The 20,300-nt window shown below is 38.2% G+C and overlaps 1 protein-coding gene across 4 annotated transcripts in view; it reads left to right on the top strand.

The window, feature by feature from the left end:
* Positions 1-4,997: 4,997 nt before the first annotated feature.
* dcdc2.L (doublecortin domain containing 2 L homeolog) overlaps positions 4,998-20,300 on the top strand; it is a 109,220-nt gene continuing 93,917 nt past the window's right edge. For 2 of the 4 annotated variants that reach the window (XM_018266221.2, XM_018266219.2), the window contains exons 1-3: positions 4,998-5,105; positions 6,355-6,715; positions 13,559-13,610. In XM_018266221.2, coding sequence (XP_018121710.1) covers positions 6,402-6,715; positions 13,559-13,610 — 366 coding nt within the window. In that variant the 5' untranslated portion in view covers positions 4,998-5,105; positions 6,355-6,401. Of the gene's footprint in view, positions 5,106-5,312; positions 5,398-6,354; positions 6,716-13,558; positions 13,611-20,300 lie in introns of those variants that run through there. The other 2 variants (NM_001086176.1, XM_018266220.2) reach the window with 2 other exon arrangements.

Below are 20,300 nucleotides of genomic sequence, written 5' to 3'. Positions count from 1 at the left end.
GGACACTGCATTTTACTAATAATAATAATTTATTTTTTCATGACTTGGACCTACTGTAAAGCACAAATTTGTTAGGTTTCTAAAGCAGAAATTGCTAAAACAGAAGGTTCTAGTTCATGCTAGATTTTTTTTATCTCTTCAAGAGATTTGAAAAAGTGTTTCTTTTAAAAAATGATGTTTAGTAAAAACATAAAAAATATTTGCTAAATATGAGATAGGGTGCAACCCTGCCTACTGACTTAATATGGCTCTGTGTAATGGTTAACTCATTTATTGCACTCAGTGGGGGGCATGAGTCATGTTACGGGAAAGATAAGATTTTAGTTTTCAGTACTTCTAGTTATATGTTTAACTATAGTAACAGGGTTACAAAGAGCAATAGTAGGACCAAAAAAGACACTGGAAAAAAATGTTGACACCAAAGTAAATGTAAATGAAAAGTATGCCCTTGAATGTTCTTATCTCCAGACATCAACTTGCTGGAACAGAGAGTTCTGAAGTGAACTGTGTCTGACTGCACAGAGCTTTGTTGACTGCAATAGTTTGGAAGTTAATAGGCCAAAGATCAGTTACAGTTTTAACCTCAACACATTGATGCTGCATGTAAGCCCAGGAAATCATGCATCCCATATGGAAGCATATGCTAACATAGCACAGGTATCCCAAACTGCAATATGTATTACTTGGCAGCCCAACTGTGTCATGCTCATACTTGGTTACACCTTGATACTGACAACCCTTTGATACTGACAACCCAACAACCCTACTGGAAGCCTTATATTTCGACTCAATTGAAGGGCTTAAAAATGCACTATACAGACCATATCAAACATTCTGTTATGGGCAGCAAAATTTGATAGAATATGAACCTCATCCCCAGCAACAACTCTCAATATCCTGCAGGATATAAAAAAGTGTAACTTTGGCTGCCATAACTTAAGTTAACTTTATTGTTTGTTTAATAACTGAAATAAAAAGATTCCTGAAAAAAAACATAGTACAGGTATGATCCCATACCTGTACTATGTTTTGATCCAGAAACCTGTTATCAAGAAATGTCTGAATTACGGAAAGGCCATCTTCCATACACTCCATTTTATCTAAATAATTTTTTTTTTTTAACTTTCCCTTTTCTCTGTAGTAATAAAACTACATTGTACATGATCCAAACTAGTATATAATTAATCTTTATTGGAAGCAAAACCAGCCTATTACATTTATTTAATGTTTACATGATGTTTTAGTAGACTTAGGTATGAAGATCCAAATTACGGAAAGATCCATTATCTGGAAAAACCCAGGTCCAAAGTATTCTGTATAAAAGGTCATTATCAGCTGAATTTCCCCTTTATTGTTCTTGGTTTGGTTTCATATGGTTTCCCTTTGGTGTGGAAATGTGTCGGCGATACTGACACCATTGAAAAGAGCTATGTCTGGTGGTCAAACACAGGGTGTGTGAATATAAACTGCCTATTAGTACTACATTAAAGCTGGACATTAATGCTGGACTCAAATGATTCATTAATTCTATTTCTAAAGCATAGAAAATGGATTTGTTCCAATGGTCTCATAGGATCAAACATTAACTTCTATGGTGTGGGTGCATTAACACACTTGCCCCCATGTTTTTAATAAATATAGTTTATATTTGGGAAAAGTTGATTCCTGTACAGGCCTTTTGACAACTAATCATTACATAAACTGTATGTATAGAAAACATTATTCATAAATTTTGTTTAAAATATGTGTGGTGATTGTTTTACATAATTTTTATTAAAAATAGAAAGGTTTTTGCCTCCTTTCCCGTACTTATAAGAAGATATTGAAGGTATATTGTTTGGCTAAACCTGTACATACAAGGGATCTCTGAGAGGATGATGTTGAGGTTATAACAGATGACCAAAGGAAGGAGGCACTTTCATATTTGAGGCCCGAATCGCTTGATTTTTTCGGGTGATACGTAGAGTTCCCTGATTATTATAATGCATCCTACTCTCTTTTTCTTTAATATGGCCAAAGAACTGACCTTTCATATCCTTATAATTTACAGTAGGGTATACATTATTCTATAAAGTGGTAGATCACCCTTGAATTAAGTATGATATAGACAGTGCCATTCTGAGATAATTTACAGTTGGTCTTGATTTTTTTCAAAATAATGAGGTTTTTGTTCATCAGCTCTCCTGTTTGAAATTTCAGCAGCATCTGGTTGTTAGAGACCATGGGTGCACAGATGTCTCTGCCTGCGTTGTAACGTAAATGCTGCTTACATATGATATTCTGATCCAGTGAGCAATTCTGTCGGCTTCTGATATTATGATCATACAGCAATTGACATGGCTTTTGGTGACAGATCACATTATGTATGTAGTTTGGTGACTGGCCGGGGGAACCACCAGTGGAGAAATACAGCAGCATACCAGTGCAATGCCTAGCACTGCTTGCAATAATAAATAGATCCGCATTGAAGTTTGCACAAAGTTTGGTGACTTATTGGAGGGCCCGTATTGGTAAAAAATCCGGTTTTCACAAAGTTGTTGACTGGCTATTGGGCACCCTGTGGACCATAGGTTTTGGCAAACAGATGGACTGATAGGAACAGTGGAAAGTAAAAAGGAGATGTGGCTCCTCTTCACTTCCTCATCTGCCAGTGCAACCAGCTCTGGCCAAAATGATGCATGGACGGATGAAATTTTCAAACCTGCCAAATACCCAAATCGACCAACATCTATAGTAAATGCATTTTGGTTGGGACTGGTGGTTCTCCAAACACATACAGAAATATGCAAAACTTTGCTTTGTATAATTTTATATGTGAATGTATGGCCAGCTGTACGCTATATCACAGTGCCTTTGCTTATTATAAATGGTCACTTTCTCCTGTGTGCAGTGGCAGTGCTGAACAAGTTACCAGGGGCTGCACAAAGTCACTTCTGGTAACTTTAAGAGATGAATTTCTGGTCTGGTGATGTGACCCCCCAGACCCCCCTCTGTAGCAGGAAAGTGAAATGCTGGGGTCGAGGGGGGAGGGCATCGTGGGAGCCACCTCAGCCAGCTCCTGACATAGGATTTGTATTTGGGGTAGGAAATAATAAGCTTATGTTAAAGCATACAACACTTCTACAAATAAAAGACATGGTAGAAACACGCAGCTTTAAAATCAGCAGAGGGGTTATTTACTAAGACTTCATACAGAAGCACAAGAGCACTAAGGGACTCCAAATGCCTGTATTGTGACCCTTGGTGCCTGTATTCTGCACCATATGCCAGATAAAAAAGATGCAGAGCAAAGTACAGAGTGCAGTATTGGCTGGCATAAAACTGCCATATCCTTTAGGGCAAAAGGTAACTACAGGGTCCCACTACAGCTTGTGCTAGCACACTTTATGATGTGCCAGTTAGGTGGTGGAAGGGGTATGCAGTGATGTAATGACTGGTGGTGCAGCCTGTCAGAGACGCAATGGGGCAAATTCACTAAAGGGGGCCTGTGAAATTATCATCAGGTGCCAATTCACTAAAATGCAAAGTTGCATCTCGGCAGACAAATGCTGGCAAAGTTTCACAAGAGCATTTCATAGCGAAACTTCGTTAATACACTTACGCTTAGGTCAATTTAAATAGGGCGGGTACATCTAGGTCATATATATGTCTTTATAAGTGATGTTTGTACAAATGCTTGAAGTGGTCACATTATTAAATTATAAATTATACATATGTGACATGCCCCTCAAATGGTTAAGAAAATGTTAAAACAAATTTATTTTAACACTTACAACTTTTAAAGACAACCCCACTTTAAAATATGAAAAATGCCAGTGTTTTTTCCCCCCATTTTTATAACTATTAAGCATACCGGATATGATGTCACTGACATAAGCTTGAGGAGGATGTAGCTTCATCTTATCAGTTCGCCAGGTCTAAGTTATCGAAGGAAACGCTGACGCAAGGGGTAACGTAATGAAGAATTCTCATTTTAGTGAATTTGTGGTGTGGCGATCGTAAAATTTGCAAAACTTCATTAGCGATCTACACTTTTCATAGCAAATTGTCCTCTACGCCTGTTAGTAAATTGCCAAAGTCCCTGCTGATTGGATTTCTGCTGAATTTCCGCTAGTAGTGACGGCCACTTCGCCCTTTAGTAAATCTGCCCCAATGACTGTTCTTTAAAGATGTTTGCACATGCAAGTGTTTATGAGTCCAGAGGGGTTTTTGGGTGGGTCTAGTGGGGTCCAGGGGAGCAGTGTGGTCCAGGATAAGGGTTGCCACCTTTTCTGTAAAAAAGATACTGGCCATCCTATATTTTTAGGGGTTTTCCCTATTAATAACGTTGTCCCCAAGCAACATTTTTACCGGCCAGGTGGCCACCCTATCCAAATACAACACTGTGGTATGTAGTGTTTGCCTCACCATTCCCTCCCTTCATGAATACTGTGCAGGGCCTTTCTTTGTACAAAGTAGGGGGAAAAAACTGCAAAAATCAGACTGCACCTGTTTTTAGTGATTAGCATCCAGTCCTGCACATAACTCCTGTAATAACAAAAGCCAGTTCTCGTGTGACTCTGTATTACCACTAGTGATGCTACCAGGCCCCGGACTGGCAATCTGCGGGTTCTGGCAAATGCCAGAGGGGCTGCTGTAAGTTGCCATAGACAGGCACTATTTATTGGGCTGGTGGGGGCTGTTTGGGCCTCTGTGTAGCTGAAATGCCAGGGCCTAGTTTGAATCTCAGTGAGTCCAGACCTGGATACTACTAAGTAATGGAAAATCCTTCCCCTTCACTTTTACTAGACAATAGGTAGGACTTAATAAAACATTTTATTGTCAAACAAGCATGGTGCCATCTTCTGGAGTCAGAGAGAATGTACAGTAACCACTACTGATGATACTAGTACAACAGTAAGCTTGTTCAACTGAGAAAACTCAGTGTACACAAACAGTCCAGCCACACGCGTGGTGTTGTGGGCGGGGCCCGCTGATGACCATGTGATCATCTTTCAAGAGGTTGTCAGGGGATACCCTGGAAGCTTGAGAAAACAAAACGTGATGTGACCTGTGTAAAGTGCCTGAGTGCTGCTGGATGATCCCGTTGCAAGGATAACGCGCAGGTAGGACTTCTGAATGAAATGTAACTTTTCTTGGTTACCCACTAGTGCAAGGACAGAGGAAACATACAAGCTGTAGCTGATGTAGAATACTGTGTTCTCTGAATGCCTGCTGTACAGTTCTGCAACTTCTCAGGCACAACCATCAGATGAATCGCATACACATTAATATGGGGTGTGAGAGTGAATGGGAGTGGCCGGGGAGCGGGAGGGAGAGGGGCTGCAGGTGGCAGTGCTCTTTGCTCCAGACCAGGTCTCAGTCGTGCGGTGCAGTAACAAGCTCAGGGACAGTCAGGTGAGACTTTACACTTTCACGTGGGGCTGGGCAGGCAAGGAAGCAGCTGGGAGGATTTTAGGGGAAAGAAGACACTTTTCTGTTACACTTCTAGGTCCAATGTGGATCCCGGCAGCACTAGTACCCTGTTAAGAGCTCATACAGAAGCACAGGACTATCCCACATTGGATCCCTACCCTTCCTGTATTGCCATGGGTCCCCTTTTATTTTATTCCATCCTAATCCATGTGGTGATCTACTATTTTTCAAATGTGTAATTCACTAATTTGGATGTAGTACATATTTTAAATATGGCTAGTGTGATATGGCGCTGAGGCTGGCGCAGCCTTGTTTCAAATGCTTCATTTTTATTGTGTTTGCCACTGTTTGTGTCACTGACTTCTGTGCTTGGCGTGTATGTTTATAAACACGAGATTTGGTGGTTTAACTTGTGTTGGGGGGTGCTGCTAATTGCTGCCATTGATGCATGTATAAAGATTAGGGTTATGCTTTGCGTTTGGGTTGGTGTATATATTTAGAGCGACTGGTGTTGCAACAGGGTGCTCAAGTATTGCAGTATTAGAGAGGTTGGGGGTTCTGCTAGGTTTCGGGTACAGGTATGAGACCTGTTATCCAGAATGCTTGGGGTTTCTGGATAATGGATCTTTCTGTAATTTGGATCTTCACGCCTTAATTCTACTAGAAAATAATGTAAACATTAAATAAACCCAGTAGGCTGGTTTTGCTTCCAATAAGGATTAATTATATTTTAGTAGGGCCGAAGTACAAGGTACTGTTTTATTATTACAGAGAAAAAGGTAATAATTTTTAAGAAAATTTATTATTTGGATAAAATGGAGTCTATGGTTTCCGGATAACGGATCCCATACCTGTATTAGTTACAGTGATTGGGCTCACTGCTGAGAGCGGAGGTTGGTTCATGCTTTGCAGTGGCTGATGATTCTGTGCTACTTTCAGTTCTAGGCTCAGTGAAAGTACCAAGGGCTCTCTGAAGTGTGAGGAGCATGCAAACAGCTCCAGTTGCGGGGGGTGCTGGCCGCCCCTTAGCCCCTCTTGCCCAGCAGCCAGCTGTGAAGACAGTGCACGTTTTCAGGAATGGGGACCCCTTCTATCGTGGGCGCCGAATGTTAATCCATGAAAGGCGAGTGGGTACTTTTGACGTGTTCTTAAAGGATGTCACAGGTGGGGTGCAGGCTCCGTTTGGCGCAGTCAGGAATATTTACACCCCACGAAATGGACACAGGGTTACCTCACTGGACGATTTGCAGCCTGGAGAGTTCTATGTAGCTGGAGGAAGGGAGAACTTCAAGAAGCTAGAGTAAGTATGGCACTGCTACTAAACTAATATCACAAAGATTTGGAAACAAGGAGGCCGAAACACCAGATATAGCTGCTGAATTGTATTTATCTTCACACTACATGTTGCAAGCCCTACGAGGCCCGTTGTCAAGTCACTTGACATACGGCCATGACAAATTATATTTACTTGACAAAGTATTATGACAATAAATGAACTTTAGCAGCTAGATCTGTTAGATCAGCCTCTTTGTCTCTTAATATTTTTTATGTATATTGTATACCTAATACACTGTATAATATATCAGAATACTATAATATACCCAATTCCTAAGGTGGAGGTATTGCTAACTAAAGAGTTGCTAATAACACATTTTTTGAACTTCTTATGTGATGGTTGTCTGATACCATCACATCTATCAGACAGCACAATCCAATTTTGGGAGATATACAGAATTTGTGTAATTTAAATCTACATTAGTAACCCTTAGCAACCAATCACAAGTCAGCTTTGATTGGTCCACCGTAAGAAGCAGAAGGTATGGCAATCTATGGTATTATTGGTGTCAGTTGCAACAACCTCCTAGTATTTATATAACTAGAATGAAAATCCCTGATGTTAATTTTATTAAGTAAAAACTTTCCCTAATGTTCTCAATGAAAACCTTTTTTCCTAAAACAGTTTCTTCATTTTTTAACAGTCAATTTGAATTATTTCTCATGCACTAAAATCTCTCAGGTCTGCTCAGAATTCAGTGATTAAACTGATTTGCAACGCCGCAAAAAAGTTTTGGTTTGACCTAATTATTTTGGAATCTCACTCAAAATCTGTTTTATGCACAACAAAAGTATATGTTCTACTTAACTTTATTAATATACATGAATTTAAAATGTTCACTGTTTTTTAAATGATTGTAAATATAACTGCTGTTGAAAGCTGTATATGCCTGGCTGTTAATATTCTCGGCACTACTGGTACTGGCGCTTAAGCAATGTAGCAAAAATCAGCTGATCTGGAGGCAAACTGGCTTCTATTACATGTATGGGACCTGTTATTCAGAATGCTTAGGACCTGGGGGTTTCCAGATAACCAATTTCTGTAATTTGTATCTTCATACCTTAAGTCTACTAGAAAATAATTTAAATATTAAATAACACCAATAGGCTTTTTTTTTCTTCCAAAAAGGATTAATTATATCTTAGCTTGGATCAAGTACAAGGTACTGTTTTATTATGACAGACAAAAAAGGAAATCATTTTAAAAAATGTGGATTATTTGGATAAAATGGAGCTTTCTGGATAACGGCCCCATATTTAGGAAGGAGTGTAAAAAAGTGACATAAAATTAACATTTACATCACAGATTATTATCTCACAGTTCACCACATAAAAATGGGGATAGATATAAATCTCTGCAATGATCGGGCCAGATTCAATACCATGAAAAAAACTTATCTCTTGTTTTTTCTCATGAAAAGTCATATAAGTTAAAGGAAATTTTGGAATTGAACATTTTTTCTCACTGGATTTTATCTGGCCCAATGTGAGAAGAAAATGTACATCAAAAAGCAGAGCTCTAAAAATATAGAGACTGGTGTTATTATTATCAAGTTCAGAATGGTATAAAGTATTGGCCTACATTTGTATGTATGCTATTTACAAATGCACAAAGAAGGCTGGTCTGATGTTTTTCTGCTTAAGAAAGGTTTCTAATTTTTTCCTAATTAGAAGAACATCAGAGCAGCCTCTTTCTTTCTCCTGACAACTTCCTTGACTACTTGGTGGTCAGAATCGTAGAACATTGACCTGCAGGTGGCGTTGTTGTAACAAAATTCATTCATATTAACAGTGCATTAGTTATGTGTTGGTTGGACCTATACCGGCAGGACCAGGGGTCGGGCGGGTTCAGGCCGACCTCAGCACACCATTTGCAGCTTTACGCTGAAGGCTTTCTGCTTCCAGCATCCTTTTTTTATACTCTCGCACTCGCTATGCCTGTTTTTTGACATCATCAGATGGGTCTATATATAGAGGGGAGGAGGCGGGTGCGGGTGGGTTTGGGCTGAATCGGGTGTATCCCTTAATATATTGAAATTAAAAAATAAATAAATTAGGAATGTAAATGACAAAAGTGCTTAAAATAGTACTCACATCAATTTTACATTCACTTATTTTAAAGGTTTCATTTATGGTCATTACTGGATCATAACTAGATCTAGTATAGCTTTTTTTCTGGTTGGCTCCTCAACAACCTGTGCAGTAAAACTGTCATGCAACAAGTTCATAAGCTTATTCCCATTAACTGTCCTGCCAGTAATGTTGCTCCAGTCAATATCTGGGTAATTCAAATCACCCATTATCATTACTTTCCCCCAAACTATCAACCTTTTCTATTTGCATCAGGAGCTTAGTGTATATCTCTTCACTTACATTAGGGGGTCTATAACATACTCTTATACACTGCACTGAATTTTCTGCACTCTTTACAATCAGTTAATAGCCCCACCCATAAGGCTTCTTAATAATAAGGCCCCTTCCTTTTCTAATATCACCTCCTACTTTATATTAGCTTTTAAACAGACATTACCCTCCCCCTTTTCTATTGCCTCTGTCCCTCCGAAATAAAGTATAGCCACTGATATTAACTGCCCAGTCATGTGACTCATTCAGCCATGTTTCGACATCACCAATCACACCATTTTTTCCCTCCAGTGCCAGCACCTCCAGCTCTCCCATTTTACTAGTCAGAATCCTTGCATACACATACATTTAATACTGGAACCAACATGAGTATTTTATAAATACAACATGTGATCCTCCCTGTCATTAACAGCACCCCCAAACAAATCTCCTCCCCTATTTACACTTCCTATGTCAAATACCTCATCTAACCTATCTTCCACAGAATCCTTTACTGAACCCCCCCCCCCCCCACACCTAGTTTAAAATCTCCTCCAACCCTCTAGCCATCTTTTCCCCCAAAACAGTTTCACTATCATCACTGACGTACAGACCATCCCTGGCTAAGAGCCTGTAGCCAATTGAGAAATCAGTCCAACCTGTCTTCTTCATATGATTATTAAAGGGTGGTTCACCTTTTAGTTAACTTTTAGTATGTTATAGAATGGCCAATTCTAAGCAACTTTTCAATTGGCCTTCAATTTATATATTTTATAGTTTGTGAATTATTTGACTTATTTTTCTGACTTTTCAGCTTTTCAAATGGGGGTCACTGATCCCACCTAAAACAAATGTTCTGTAACGCTACACATTGATTGTTATTGCTTCTTTGTTTTATTCAGGTTTCAATTCAGGCCTCTCCTATTCAAATCCCAGCCTCTTGTTCAATGTAAAGCATGGTTGCTAAGGTAACTTGAACCCTGGCAACCAGATAACTGAAATTGCAAACTGGAGAGCTGCTGAATAAAAAGTGAAATAACTCAAAAATTACAAGTAATAAAAAATGAAAACCAATTGCAAATTGTCTCAGATCACCACTCTTTATAGCATACTGAAAGTTAATCTAAAGCTGAACAACCCCTTTAATGTATTTGCTGCACTAACCTTGAATGCACATTGCAAATAATGTTTTCCTTTAAATATTGTAAAGGCTTTTATGGTAAATAAACTAGAGAAAAAAAGACTAAATTTAGGTACACAGAAAGTCTAGTTGAATAATTAAGTCTAAGTTTTAAGTTTGAGATGTAATTCAGTTCAGAAAAACATATCTCACTGTTTATCACGAGAAAACTTTTTGGATTGAATCTCTTCCATGAGTTTTCACATGATAAAGCATGAGAACTTTTTTTGGCCCATTGTTTGAAAAAGTAACAGCCAGGAGTTAAGCAAATGTTGCTTTCAATAATAATTGTTTTTACAAATAACTTGAAAAGCACTGAAAATTTGTAATAAATGTAGGAAACTTGCTAACAATTAGGTTTTCTTTAATAGGCAAATTTTTATTTTTGGGTTGACTTGCCCTTTAAGTAAACGTGCCTTTAAAATGTGATCTCTACCTGGCAGTTGAGAATAATATTTTGCTGTGCAAATCATTGTTAGTTTTCCCATAAGTAAAGGTATCTCAGCTGGGATATCCCTGTTTATTTTGTCTCCGTGCATACATGAAATCACTCAGCTGTGTTGGCTGTGTTTTCAAAGGGAGCGTTGCTCTGGCGCTGCCCTTTCTGCCAGCAGCCACTTAAACAAACAAAGAGTAACTTAACAAATGGCTGGCAGCTCATAAAAACTAAATAGCGGTTAGCTGTTTAAATTGGTAGGCTCCTTTTAAATACTTTATTACTAAGTCATAATGGTGACAAAGGCAATTTAAATAGACATGCTTCTCAAATGAATCTTTATCACTACAATAATAATTTAAGAGTTACAAACCAGTTTGGGAAATCTTTGAAGAAAGTACATTCGTTATAAAAAATATATATGTTTCATAACTAAAGGGTTGACAAATACAAATCCAATGCTAGCATAAAAAGGTAAATTGCTTTTTGATTTAAAATCTAAACTGTCAGCAGCTGGATCCTGAAAATGTCACTTATTTAATATATTAATAGTAAGTGACTATGTGTGGACTGAAACACCAGTGAACTATGTGGGCAAAAACACCTAAGGAAAGTCATTGTATGGTGTATGGTCGATGGAAAAACCATTAAAGAGGTGGTTCAACTTTAAAGTAAAATTATTATGTTATAGAATGGCCAATTCTAAGCAACTTTTCAATTGTTTTTTTATCATTTATTTTTATATAGTTTTATAGTTATTTGCCTTTTTCTTCTGACTTTTAGCACCTTTCAAATGGGCGTTGCTGCCTCCCTTCTAAAAAAATCAAAGGCTCTGTGAGGCTACAAATGTATTGTTGTTGTTACTTTTTATTACTGATCCTTCGAAGCAGGCCTCACCTATACATATTCCAGTCTTTTATTCAAATCACTGCATGGTTGCTAGGGTAATTTGGACCCTAGTTTGGTTAATATGCAAATTGAAGAGCTGCTGAATAAAAAGCTAAATAACCTTCAGTAATAAAAAATGAAAACCAATTGCAAAGGTGAACAACCCCTTTAAAGCAAGCTACTCAGATGTATGCCCTGTATGCTAAAACATCATTGTATAATAAATCATATATGTATGTTGTGTAGTTGAAAGGGAACAGGTTACCTAGATGAATACTGTATGGACAAAATCATAAGATAAATATACTACTGGAGTGAGACAACTAGATGTATACTCTATGTGCATCAAATATGTAAACAGACTGATCATATTTCTTTAAGTCTTTTCTAAGAACACAATTTAATTAGGCACTTTACCTCAACCAATCACATTTCCATCTCACAGTCTCCTTTTGAAAGTCACAGAAAATTGATTTGATGTCATTTTCATGTATTTGCCGAGGAGCCTGCAGAAATAAATCAATCAACGTACCAGGCTGATGCATACAGCATATAATGAGAAGATTTGAGTAGAAATATATTGTGTGTTACCTACACCATTGTTTTGTCTTTTTTCAATGATTCCCAAGTTTTCACTAAAGAGCAAAAATGATGCTATAAAATCCTATAGAAGATACTTTAGCACACATCCCTAACAACTGGAGAGAACTGCATTTTCAATGGATATATTCACATGCCCGCAGGCCTAAATATGCAATAAACTATACAAATCTAAATCAGAGGGGAAGGGGACCAGCCCTAGAGTGTACTCACTTCCCCAATCAGCAGACCAGTCGACATCCGAACTTTTATTGCTGAAAACACTAGAAACGAGTCCACATGACTTTTAGTTAAGAAACCCATTACCAAACCTTCAATATAGTGCAGGACAATGCCTTTAAAACATATTAACAACTACGCTAGGTGGACCATAATATGGTGTGGCTGCAGCACTCATTACAAGTGAGAGCAGATACCTAATTGCTGCAAATTCACTCCATATTCAACAACCCACAGTGCAAAAGAGCAGGCGTCAAGTCGGATGTGACGGAATGTCGGAGGGTGTTGCAGCGTTCATCCAACGCGACACGACTGTTGGATGCAGACTCTGCATGGTGCGTCTGCATCTGACAGTAGTGTCTCATCGGACTTCAACCGACATTTCCATCTCTTACCTTATTTGCGTTGCATCCGACTTGACGCATGAGTTTTTGCACAGCGTGTCGGATCGCGCCAAAATCGCTTGTGGAGTTTCTCCCTCAAGCTATCAGACTCTTCCCTTCCTTCCAAACTTCAAAATGCTCCTTAGAGACCCACCTGTTTATGGAAGCTTATTCAATGTATCTTGATTATCAGATATGAACTTATCATAAATCATTAATTGTTTCCATTGTTTTTATGTTTCAGAAGTACCCTACCACTTTAGATTGTAACTAGGGCCCACTGATTATTTTTTTCTCTGTTTTTTAAACTATTGTAAAACCCCCTGTACATTCTAAATTAATGTAAAGCTATGCCAAACTTGCTTGTGCTAAATAAATAAATGAAAATGATGATGATAACATTCTTGGGGTGGGCCCTTTCTCTCTGAATTCAATTTATCAAATTAAATTACATATAAACCCTTCCTATAAAATAAATAAATCTTGTAAGGTGAAAACTACTGCATGACAAACAAGTGAATATTCCCACAGAATGTTTTGCATGTAATATTTCACAGCTTAACATTTTTTAAAATACTACCTATTCAATAATTCATAACATGAATGAGATGACTTTTATAAATAAAATATATATTTTTAGATGTGACAGTTTATAATGCTCATACTGTTAAATCTATTATGGAATGACAAGTGTTTTATTTCAATTGACTTGTAAATTTATACATTTTATGAATTATTCATATATTTATTTTGTTTTAGTTACTTGCATATTGGGGAGATAAAGAGGAAAACGGTGGACCCACTTAGTCAGGTACTGTATTACAAAATAATCGTGATATCTGAGAGCTAATGTAAATTTGTACTTTATTTGTAACAAAACTGAAGTTTTCTCCAAATAATGCATTTGTACAGACTGTGGCTTATACCCGCCCAATTCATCCTGCCATGCATAAACTGCAATCTGTTTATCTGGGTGGGGGTGGAATTGTAGCTCTGTAGAAGTAGGAAGGCATTTCTGGGTTAAACAGGTACCCAGTTTCTATGAATCATTACATGTTAATATGCATCTTAAAGGGCATAAATTAAAAATTACCATGTATGTATCATTTGTGCTTAAAAAACCCGAACAGCTTTCACAGAGCACATAAGACATAACAGGGCTGTTTCCTTTGCAATCGAAATACCACTGTGTGCCAAAATTCAGCAGAAAATGATTAATGCTCTATATCATCCTTGCAGTTTGAAAGCACCATTGTTTGTCTTTCAACCTGAGCCATTAGTTCATGTGAGATACACAGAAACCATGCTAAATTAAGTTTTATGTGCAAGTTATTTAAGTAGAATATATCAATGCTGGTAGATAGCAGAGAATCTGGATCTGTTTACAGGTGGAGTGTAGAAAATGATACCCCCAAATTGAATACTTAAAGGAAAACTATACCCCCAAAATAAACACTTAAGCAACAGATAGTTCATATCATATTAAGTGGCTTATTAAAGAATCTTACCAAACTGGAATATATATTTAAGTAAATATTGCCCTTTTACATCTCTTGCCTTGAACCACCATTTCGTGATGGTCTGTGTGCTGTCTCAGAGATCACCTGACCAGAAATACTACAACTCTAACTGTAACAGGAAGAAGTGTTGAAGCAAAAGACACAACTCTGTCTGTTAATTGGCTCATGTGACCTAACATGTATAGTTTGTTGGTATGTTTGTGAGTACAGTGAATCCTACGATCCCAGGGGGCGGCCCTTATTTTTTAAAATGGCAATTTTCTATTTATGATTACCCAATGGCACATACTACTAGAAAAGTATATTATTATGAAAATGGTTTATTTACATGAAGCAGGATTTTACATATGAGCTGTTTTATGCAATATCTTTTTATAGAGACCTACATTGTTTGGGGGGTATAGTTTTCCTTTAAGCAACAGATAGTTTATTTCAAATAAAATGAGATATTTAAGAATCAGGGTAGGGCTGTATTATATCAGATAAACTCTCTCAAAGAGTGACAAATATTGTTTTGATAGTATTGTATGACAATTCAGAGTTGTCTGGCAGTTCTTCCTATTGGTCAGGCATCTCCTGACAATGATACTTCATTTAAAGTTTTTTGATTCTACAACTCTTCTTTCTTTGTTGCACCAACTCAGATTTTTATTAGTCTATTACCGTTGTCATTGTTTATAATGAATAATAGACAAACTTTGAATTTTCATATGACAAAAAGTCCAAGATTAGCACAGTGTTTAGCAGAATGGGGTCTCTTTTCATGAACCTACGATTGATCATTAAGAATTTATAAGATTGTTCATCCACATACAACATCCTGTACATTTTTAGATTAATGAAGATGAACTAGTATCAAGCAAGCATGGTGCATGCATAAAATGCAATTTATACCATCAGATGCCAACCAGTATTCATGACGCACACCTAACTTTTTCAGCTGGTCCTTATGTTACACCATTCACTTTAGTAGGAAACAGTGCGAGTCTGTGAGTTCCACAAGCCGAATGAAAATGTGCATTTATCCTTGCACCTGCTTTCATCTGTGTCTGAGTGAGGGCATAGAGATGCTCTGAATGGTGTTTAGTTAAAGTCAAGCAGCCTTTTGATTGATGTGAACCAGTCAGAACAAAACTTGAAGGTTAACCAGTAAGTCAGACAGGATACAGAACTGAGTTCCTGGGATGTAACTTGGCACATGGTGAGACAAACTTAAAACAGGCTCCTCATATTGGGCTATTTGTTACCAGGAGTTCTGAGTGCAAAGTACAATTTTGCCCACAATGCAGTGTTTACTATAATTCCAATGTAATTGCAGCCTGACGGGGGAAAATAAGACTGACGTAGTTGTGTCCAATGTGTAAAATGATTCTGTGATTTGGTGTCAGGATTACATTTGCATGTGATTCATGAATAGCTCCTCAGTATCAATTTCACACAATTGACAACAGTAGGTGGCAATGCATAGCATGAGTGAGTTGAAGGAATGGCAGGCACCTCTAATGACATTTATTAGTGTAATTTATTGTGCAGTATTGGATAGTAGGCCCGCTTGCACACCCTGGCCTTCAATTCTGGATGCCTGGTGCTTGGTATTGGAGGGATCGGCACCCTCCCAAGCAATTACTTAGAAAAATACACTGGCACTCACGGCAAATTCAAGCAGGGAGGACCCCTTTCGTGTTTATTCACAGAAATGCATTTCTGTGAATAAACACACAAGTCCTCCCTGCTTGAATTTGCCATGAGTGCCAGTGTATTTTTCTAAGTGATTAAATTTTGTGCAAACATACTGCACTTGTGACCATAAATGACCCCCTATAAACTCTCTCTTGCATTTTTTAAAAATGTCATCTCACCAACATGCATCTCTTATTCGAAAAAGTCAACCTACACCCAATCCTAACCCGGTATATATAGACCCGAGAGCTCACAATGCTGTGATGTCACAGAAGGGGCGGGTCACGCAGGCACACACCTCTATACAGCGACAAATGGACGCGGAAGCAGGGCATCATAAGGTCGTCTATGGGTCCCGCAGGTTTTGGGTCAGCCCGCACATCACTAATGTCCAGTCAGGCCTTGTACACTGATAATCCTGTGATATTGGTGTATCAAGGATTATTGTTCTGACAAAAATTCCCATAGGTTGGTAGAAAGCAGTGAAAAGGACCTGCAAGTCTCACTTCCTTTTGTTTCATTTGTTCAGGCATTACTAACAAACAACAGTAGAAAGGTGTCAATATAAGTGAATGGCTACTCTTTCAGTATCCATCCTTTATCCTTGCTCAATTTCATTACATGGTAATAATTTATCTTACCATGCAATAACACCATTCTAGTTGATTGCCACAACCCTACAGAAGGTTTATTGCTATAGAACTGGGTCTGTTAACATAGAAACATTTTCTGTTTTATTCTAATTATTAAGGATATTGCAAAGACCATATCATATTAAATAAGATCATTTGGTGACAGACCATTGGACATATACATTCAGTAACTGACACCTTGCATGTCACCGTATACTGATTTATGTGCCCCCTAAAAAAATAACTTAGCTATAGCTAAGACTTTATTCCTTCTTTTGTGAATCAGCAAAGTGGCATGGAATAACAAAAAAAACCCCAAAATGCTCAAGTCTATTTCACATTGTTGTCTTTTACTGACCTTGTTGCACTTGCAAACTGTAATGTAGCTAAGAAACCCACTTAATGCAGCTCATGTAATCCAATACCCGTTTGTTTGTGCCTTCAGGCTATAGTTACAGCAATTGCTATTTTTAGTATGTTGATGCATTCTGACCATAAGATTATGTAGCATTCTTTATGTTTTTAGCACATGATCTAATTGAGCTAAACAACCCTTAAAGCAGAATGCTTAGGGAAAGTATATGTGGTTGCCCTTTCTGCCATGGGGCAAGGTTAGAACTCTATCACATGGCAAGTTTTGGAGATACTGTTTATGTTGAAAAATGCTTCAGAGTTTCCAAAAAAAAATAGCAAAATAGCTGTACAGCATATACCATGTACTGTATAACTGAAGACCAAGCACATAAGCATTTACCACAATATTTAGGTGTATTCACAAAGGTAAATTGATGCATGACTCCTTAATTATGTTGTCGAAGATAAACAGGCCCAGTGGGAATTATTAGGCAGTTTGTTTTACCCAATAGGTACAGTGCAAACATGCGAGTGCTTACTTACCAATGCAGTGCAATGGGCAATTTGTAATTTTCAGACCCAAATCAAAGATAACTACTCACAATGTAGCTTTCCCCCAGATGTAGCGGGTGGACACTGGATAGCATTTAACACTACTTACGCACGATGCACCAATAAAAAGCTGGTCATGCAGATTTAGCCTTATGTAGGACGAAGGATCGCCTGTTCCAATCTACCAACCTGTAGCTACCCATTCATATAAATAAAGTAGTAAAGATAAATCACACAATGTTCTAGGCCATGAATCGAAAGACAGGAATCCTAGGATAGTTATGGCTGACAAATAGCATTTTGGCTAATTGCATGCAACTTTAACAAGTTGTCTAATTCTGGCCAGTGTCATTCTGTAGCTACTAAAGCAAATAAAGTTCTGTCTTGCATAAAAAAGGGTATTAACTCAAGGGATGAAAACATAATTATGCCTCTTTATAGGTCCCTGGTGAGGCCTCATCTGGAGTATGCAGTGCAGTTTTGGACTCCAGTCCTTAAGAGGGATATAAATGAGCTGGAGAGAGTGCAGAGACGTGCAACTAAACTGGTTAGACTCGGGATGGAAGACTTAAATTATGAGGGTAGACTGTCAAGGTTGGGGTTGTTTTCTCTGGAAAAAAGGCGCTTGCGAGGGGACATGATTACACTTTACAAGTACATTAGAGGACATTATAGTCAAATAGTAGGGGACCTTTTTACCCATAAAGTGGATCACCATACCAGAGGCCACCCCTTTAGACTAGAAGAAAAGAACTTTCATTTGAAGCAACGTAGGGGGTTCTTCACAGTCAGGACAGTGAGGTTGTGGAATGCACTGCCGGGTGATGTTGTGATGGCTGATTCAGTTAATGCCTTTAAGAATGGCTTGGATGATTTTTTGGACAGACATAATATCAAAGGCTGTTGTGATACTAAACTCTATAGTTAGTATAGGTATGGGTATATAGAATTTATGTGAAAGTAGGGAGGGGTGTGTGTATGGATGCTGGGTTTTCATTTGGAGGGGTTGAACTTGATGGACTTTGTCTTTTTTCAACCCAATTTAACTATGTAACTTGTTGCAAACATATACACTTGGTGCACAGCACTTGCTATGGATGCAAGCTGCTAAGGGTAAGGGCACATGGGGAGATTAGTAGCTTCGTTTTCCAAAGCCACCCAAAGTTCGGGAGACTTCGGAAAACGAAGCGGCGCGAGTGACATACCGATGGCGATTTTTCATTATAGCCGGCTTGAAGGTAGGGGAAGGCAGTTCGGAGAGATTGTCGCCCCGAAGCAGAAACAAGGAAACTTCGGGCGACTTCGCAAAACGAATCGCTGTGTGTGCTTTAGTGCAGGGGATTTTTCATTTTGGCCAGCGCAAGAGAGAGTGAAGGCGTTCGGGAAGATTGGTTGCCGCAAAGACGAGGCGATTAGTCGTCAGGCGACTTAATCTCCCTGAATCGCCCAGTGTGCCTCTACCCTTAAAGACTGGTTTCAGATAATTCACCAGAAATAAAGTCTTTTTAAATTACTTTCTAATTTCGATTTGTGACCATATTTCTAATATTGAAGTTTAAAAGTTCATTTTTCATCTTCTTTTGTCTTTCTGAAGCTCTGGGAGGGAGATCGCCCAAATTGATACATTAAGTTGATACATTTCTTATCTTTGTCCCTGCTGAGCAGAATCCCTGAGTTTCATTAAAGGCAGCTACAGATGTAGCTGAGAAATGTATCAATTCAATGTATCAACTTGTAACAATTAAATGTACAGTTGAGTATCTGAACCTGGATCACTGAGCTGCCAGACTGAAACACCAGAGACAGGAATAAACCATTAGATTTCAGTTTTGGAAAAAAGGTAAAAAAAGTAAGGTGATTGAAAAAAGTCTTTATTTCTGGTGAACAATCTGAAAACAGAACAGAACTGAAAAAAGTGTTTGTAAGGTGAACAACCCCTTTAATATGCCTAAAGCCTGGACCTGCCATAGGTTAATGAGCCTTATTATTTCAAAATTATTTTGACCTTGCACCTAAACAGGCAATGTAGTTTTATAGAAAAGTAATTAAAAAGTTACAGAAATTGTAAATAATATGATGCAACATGGACCTGAAGTGTGTGTCACTCAAAATAACACATTTAAAATTGCTATGTTTGCCAACAAGTATCCAAGTAACCTAATTAGGATCAACAAGCCAGCACAAACATTGCTCTCCTCACAGCACCTTTGAAACTAATACCAAAATGAAACCTAAACCGTGAACTAGAAGCAGTGGTAATGTGCATAATTTTGCAATTTCTTTGTCATGCACTTTGTCCAATATAGGTCAAGTATGAATTTTTTTTTTATAGATTTTTGTTTCAGCTAAATTCTAGCTGAAAACACTTGACCCGGTCTCCTTCCATTGTCTAGTACTGTAAGATGAATGAGAAGCCTCCAGATCCTCCTCCTGATTATTGCAACAGAATGTGCAAGTTTGCCTTTATTTTTACAGCCATCAAAAGGACAAGCAAGAGCAACTCACAATCATGGTTCTCTGCACCACACTCTTGCACACTCTTGCCTTAACCATTGCACTACAGAGGTAGCTGGGAATCATTGACATGCTGAACCCTCTAGGGCAGTGATCCCCAACCAGTAGCTCGTGAGCAACATGTTGCTCTCCAACCCCTTGGATGTTGCTCCCAGAGGCTTCAAAGCAGGAGCTTATTTTTGAATTCCAGGCTTGGGGGCAAGTTTTGGTTGTATAAAAACCAAGTGTTTTGCCAAACAGAGACTCAAT

The sequence above is a fragment of the Xenopus laevis genome, chromosome 6L (genome assembly GCF_017654675.1).
Source record: "Xenopus laevis strain J_2021 chromosome 6L, Xenopus_laevis_v10.1, whole genome shotgun sequence".
In the NCBI taxonomy this organism is placed as follows: Eukaryota; Metazoa; Chordata; class Amphibia; order Anura; family Pipidae; genus Xenopus; species Xenopus laevis.
The sequence above is the reverse complement of the archived record's forward strand: the minus strand, read 5'-3'. Positions and strand labels throughout refer to the sequence as shown.